Source organism: Chrysochloris asiatica, unplaced genomic scaffold (assembly GCF_000296735.1).
Source record: "Chrysochloris asiatica unplaced genomic scaffold, ChrAsi1.0 scaffold00007, whole genome shotgun sequence".
Taxonomy (NCBI): Eukaryota; Metazoa; Chordata; class Mammalia; order Afrosoricida; family Chrysochloridae; genus Chrysochloris; species Chrysochloris asiatica.
Genome location: NW_006408525.1, coordinates 32,579,196 through 32,585,195, shown reverse-complemented (window position 1 = coordinate 32,585,195; position 6,000 = coordinate 32,579,196). Strand labels below are relative to the sequence as shown.

General features: G+C 44.0%; 1 protein-coding gene across 4 annotated transcripts in view; it reads left to right on the top strand.

Moving 5' to 3' along the window:
• Positions 1-1,508: 1,508 nt before the first annotated feature.
• LOC102829882 (cell division cycle protein 27 homolog) overlaps positions 1,509-6,000 on the top strand; it is an 82,821-nt gene continuing 78,329 nt past the window's right edge. For 2 of the 4 annotated variants that reach the window (XM_006833549.1, XM_006833548.1), the window contains exon 1: positions 1,509-1,662. In XM_006833549.1, the coding sequence (XP_006833612.1) occupies positions 1,636-1,662 (27 nt within the window). In that variant the 5' untranslated portion in view covers positions 1,509-1,635. The remainder of the gene's footprint in view (positions 1,663-6,000) is intronic. The other 2 variants (XM_006833551.1, XM_006833550.1) reach the window with 2 other exon arrangements.

Below are 6,000 nucleotides of genomic sequence, written 5' to 3'. Positions count from 1 at the left end.
GAGTGTCCATGTGGAAAGAGAGGTCATGTGCCTCAGCCAACAGCTAAGCACCAAGATCCCATACAAGTGAAACCACCTCTGATCTTCCGGACCCAGTCAAACCACCAGGACTACTTACTACCTGAAATGAAATTCCAAAACACTGAATTTCCATTTAACCTCTCCTATCAAGAAGGAGCTCTGGTAGCGTAGTGGTTATGAATCGGGCTGTGAACCTCAGGGTCAGCAGTTTGAAACTACCGGCTGTTCCGCGGGAGAAAGATGAGGCTTTCTGCTCCCGTAAAGATTTTCAGCCTCGGAAACCCTGTACAGGGTCACTATGAGTCGGAACCGACTCCACGGCACATAACAACAACAATCAAGAAGAAAAAACCTCTGCTTACCTTTTGAGATTCTCCACGATCTGGTCACCTCCGTAACTATTTCCTGTTAATACCTGAACTCTTACCAGACTGATAGCATCTCTGCTTTCCTTAATTTACACTTTCTTCTAATATTCTTCTTAGATATCTGGTAGCATAGTGGTTACAAATTGGGCTGCTAATCTCAAATCAGCAGTTAGAAACCACCAGCTGTTAGCATGAGAAAGATGAGGCTTTCTGCTCCTGCAAAAATTTAGTCTGGGAAACCCTGTACAGACTCGCTATGAGTTGGAATCGACTCCACAGCACACCACCACCACCAGAGTCGGCTCCGATTCACAACGACCCCTATGCACAACGGAATGTAACACTGCCCAGTCCTAACACTATCTCATTCTTCTAAGTCCAATTTAAATCTCATTTTGTCCTTCCACTAAACCTTCATGTATTAATTCCCTCTCCTCCGAATTTTTACATCACTTACAATTCCTGTTAATTCCCTGGACTCTGAATTTTTACATCACTTATAATGAGCACCGTATAACTTTAGCGCTCTTTGTTAAGCAGACCGTAATTTCCTTGAGGATAGGGGCCGTGCTAAAAGCTTTGGGGTTGGCGATACTTTCAAATTTCCTCCGATTTCCCTCTTATTTGGGACAGAAGGAATACTTATGGAATGGACGGTTACCGAAACTCAACAAATAGTACTTCTTGATTAATTAACGTCAGCTCCAAACGCTCGGTTTCCTCTTTACTTAAAACTAACTACCTCTTTACTTAAAACTACCGCGCACCAATTAATTAAGAAGAACTGAGCAGCGAATAGAGACTGCAGCGCTGCCACGTAACGCTCTCCTTCCGCTTCCCCAGGCCACGCCCAGCCTGCTGATTGCCGATGGGTGTGGCCCGGCCTCCTAGCGGCCAATGGGGCGTGGTGTGCGTGGGTGAAGGCATGGCTGAAAAAAGAAACCTACGCTCTGGGTCAGATTCCGTAGTCTCCGGTAATCCTCGGCAGTTTCCGGCAACGGTCTCCTCCTCCGCCACTTCACTTCGGATATTTCCGACCTCTTTCGGGCCTTTCCGTCTAGCTCCCGCTCGTAGGTTTCCACTTCGGGTATTTCCGTATCCCGCTCGGATGAACTCGGCAATTGCTCGGCCTCCCCCATTCCCCGGTAACGGTCGCTGGTGAGTTTAAATGAGCCGGGGTTGGCCGGGCCGGAGCCGCTACGGGGGGGGCCTGAGGCACTGCAGAAAGTGGGCCTGAGCCTCAAGGATGACGGTGCTGCAGGAACCCGTCCAGGTAATGAGAACTCCTTCTCGGAGGCTTGGCTCGTAGCCTCGGCCGGGAAGCCGCGTATGGCCACTCCGCGGCCTGGTGCGGCCTAGGTCGGGCTGCTTCTCCCGCCTCTCCTTATGCCGGGTCCTACCTGTCTTTTCCTCCGTCCGGCGGCCTTGCCCACAACCTGAGCCGTGATACCCGGGTCCTACGTGACTTCTACCCCCATCTGAGCGAGCCGCGGCCATCAGACCGCCTTGCCCCTCGGATCCAGCGTCTGGGCCAGCCCCTCCTGTCAGTCCAGGGCCCTGGCCGGGCCGGGGGTGAGAGATGAGGGGCAGAAAACTCGCCCCAGGTGCTCTGCTGCCTGCAGGGTGGTGGAGGAGCACATTTGATTAGAGCTTCTGTGAGCTTCCTAATGGTGGGGCAAGTTTGCGGGGGGAGGGGGTTTGTTTTTGTTTTATGGGAGGGGGAGGGTAAGAGGTATTTTTAATACTAATTTCTATTTTGGTAATAGACTTTCTAGCCTACGTTGCTCTTAATCAGTGAATTTCCCACAGGACAATTGTCTGAGAAGAGGCACAGCAGTGAGGTGCTAGCACCTATCCAAAAGGGGGTGAGGGCAGGAATGGCAAATCTGGGGGTTCCTACCCGCCTTACCTGTGATTGAGGTCAGGAGTATTTTATTGTGAATGTATTCAAGGTGTTTGGGACGCAAAAGACTAATAATGGCTCTTCCATCCATTTCACTGTCCTTACCATACCAAGGTATGCTTGGCGCACAGTGCTCTGTGGGCATCAAAGAAACCCTATTGGATTTTAAGTATGTGATGCAGTGCCAAGTCATTTCTCACCTGTCATCGGAAGAAACTGAATCCTGTGTCTCTTGGTGATGGACCAGGTCTGGGGGACTTTAAACCCACTATTTGATCTTTGACTTGATCAGTAAAGTTGACCTCTATCAACTGTTGTCATTGAGTGGTGGATTTTCTTTATTTTGAAGTTATAAACATGAATTGATTTTTAAAAGTTACTTCATATCGTCACTAATAGGCCTGAGATGTCTAACAGTAAATATTTGAATACATCACTACTTCCATAATTCCTAATTTTTCGTCACAGCGCAAAGTAGTCATCTCTCCTTCTCTAGCTATTTACATATATAATAGTTACTGTCGTTATTATTAAGTTGGTTCTGACTCATAGTGACCCTGTATAGGGTTTCCAAGGAGCGACTGGTGGATTTGAACCTCCAACCTTGTGGTTAGCAGTGCAGTGCTTATCCTACAGTACCATGCCAGGACTCTAGCTACAGCTACTATATGCTCCCCAGTTAAGGAGCCCTGGTGGCATACTGGGTTACACATTGGGCTGCTAGCTGAAGGGTGGGCAGTTGGAACCCACCAGCCACTCCCTGGGAGAAAGATGAGGCTTTCCATCCCAGTGAAGATTTACAATTTCAAATTTACAGATTAAAGGCACACAACCACCACCACCATGCAATCCTGATTGCTTTGTTCATACCGAAGAATTAATGCATACAGAGTTCCCATATTTAAATTATATGGTGTCTTATGAGGAATCCTGATGATGTTGTGACTTAGGCATTGGGCTTCTAACTGAAGAGTGAGCAGTTTAAACCCTCCAGCCACTCTTGAGGGAGAAAAATAAGGCTGTTTGCTCCCGTAAAGATTTACAGTTTTGCTAACCTAATCCATTCTGTCCTATAAATCAGAATCAACTCAATGGCATAAGTTTGGTTTGTTGCATCCATTCTGGGATATACTGATATATGGTGAGATTCTGTTTTAGGAAATTAACCTGTTTACAAGTTACTTGTACCAGTGTTTCCAAAAGTGTTTTCTTTCCATCCAGAATTTATCTTACCAGTAAAGAATTCCTCTTGAGTTTTTTCTTTTCTTTTTTTTTTTTTAAGGCCTAACATGAAATTGAGCCCTGGTGTGGCTCTATAGGATAAAAACAGTGGACTACTAACCACAAAGTCGGCAGTTCAAACCCATCAAATGATGAGGGAGAGTGCTGAAAATGGGAAAGAATTACAAAGGAACAGCCTAAAAATAGGACAAATGAATATGATTTATTTTTATAAATATGTTTTTAAACTATGAGAGCTGTTTGGTATGCTTTTAGAAAGAAATGGAAATAAGTTGAAAAATTACTTTGTTTCCTTTCTTGGAGATGCCTGAGGGTTCACAGTGTTTCTCAGATAGGAAAAACTGGAAAGGAAAGATGAGCAATGCTTTCTGCTTTTGTTTTTTCCCTTTAAAGTTTTACCTTGGAAGAGCCAGTCTGATAGAGCATATGTGCCCAGAACACCTCACACAGAAAAGTGTTACTTTGTATTTGAGTCTTTAGAAAAATCTCTCATATTATGAGGCATTATTTTTAATAGTAACTATCTGGGGAAGACACATGAGCCTAAATGACTTCAGTTAGAAATTTATGAAGGTTGCCTGTTGAAATAAGTTTTTCATAAAAAGGCAAAGACATAGATGTAACAATTATTTCTGGAGGAGCACTTAATAGTTAGAAGTGTCAGGTGTAGTTTAAACAAGCCTTAAAAATCATTTGGATAAGCCATGTCATACATAGGTGCTATGTTTACACTACCAATGCAGAGATCAGTGGATAGTGTAGGAATACTTTTAACTTAAGATAAATGTCCATGGGTAGCAGCTAACATGGATACAAAGAGTGGCATCTTTCACGTAAATTAGGATTGTAGTAGGTTGTGTTAGATTACTAGTGACTCTTATGATACTGATATCAAAGCTGCAAGTGACCAGTTTGAAAGTACTACAAAGTAGAAAGATTGAAGAAGCAACTTCAATGAAAAAACAAATATGAAGGCATATATTAGGTACCTACTGTATGGAGTCCTGGTGGGGCACTGTAGGATAAGCACTGGACTGCTAACTGCAAGATTGGTAGTTCAAGTCCACTAGCTGCTCCTCAGAAACCCTGTACAGGGTTGCTATGAGCCAAAACTAACTCCATGACACTTAATAACCACATATGCTAAGTGCAGAGGAGACATTTTGAAATCTCTAAAAAGGGTGTTAGGAAAGTCCTTTTTGAGGAAATGACATTTAAGCTAAGAGCTGGAGGTTTAGAAGGAAACAGTAATTTGAAGAGCATTATGAGTAGAGAAAATAGCATGTGCAATTCCTTAGACATAAAGCAAAGCTTGTTATTGAAAGAACTGAAGGAAGAGCAGTGTGATTAGAGCTTCAGAGTAAGGGAGAAAGGATTAGTCAAAGATGAGGGCCAGAGTTAGGAAGTCGGTTTTTATTTTAAGTGGTGGTGGTGGTGTTTGCCATCAAGTCGGTCCGTCCTCATAGTGACCCTGTGTAGGATTTCTGAGGCTCTGAATCTCTGCAGAAACAGAAATCTTTCTCCTGAGGAGTGACTGGTAGATTTAAACCACTGACCCTGTGGTTAACAGCCCAATGTGTAACTAACTATGCCATCAGGGTTCCTGTTCTAAGTGTAATAAATGAGAAACACTGGAGGATTTTCAGCAAAAACTTGATATGATCTGATTTGTATGTTACGCGATCTCTCTGACTACTCAGTAAGGAATATAATGTGGGGTAGGGTTAGGGGCAAGAATAAAAGCAGCAGTCTTAGAGATGATAAACTAGACTAAAATGGAGTTAGTACTTTGAGACTAAAGTCCTTAAACACCCATCAGGGCCTGCAACTGAACTCACCTCATGGCTCAACTTTCAGTCCAATAATAGGCCTATGTTGTTGTTGTTAATTGCAGTGCAGTCGTTTCTGACCCATAGCGACCCTGTATAGGGTTTCCAAGGAGCAGCTGGTAAGCTTGAACCACTGGCCTTGCAGTTGAAACAACTTTGCAGTCTGAAACATTAACCCACAGTGCCACACCAGCACTCCAACAGGCCTATAAGGTGAATGTACTCCTGGTGTGGCACTGTGGGATTAGCACTGGACTGTGAACCACAAGGTTGGCAGTTCAAACACACCAGAAACCCCTTGGAAACCTTATACAGACTCAATATGAGTCAGAACCAACTCGATGGCACTTAGCAACAACAATAAGGTGAACGGTTACTCTTGGGTTACTCTTGGGAGATGTGCACTCCTTAGAACAATCAACCATACGAGATCAAAAGGGCAGTATTTGCCCAGGGATAAAGCTCAGAAGGCAGGAAGGGATAGGAAAGAAGGACCAATGGAAACACAGGGAGGAAGTGGGAAGAGTGCTGTTTCATTGTGGGAATTGCAGTCAGTGTCACAAAACAAAATATATGAATTATTGAATTGAACCAATTTTCTCTGTAAACTCTCACCCAAAGCACAATAAATAAATAA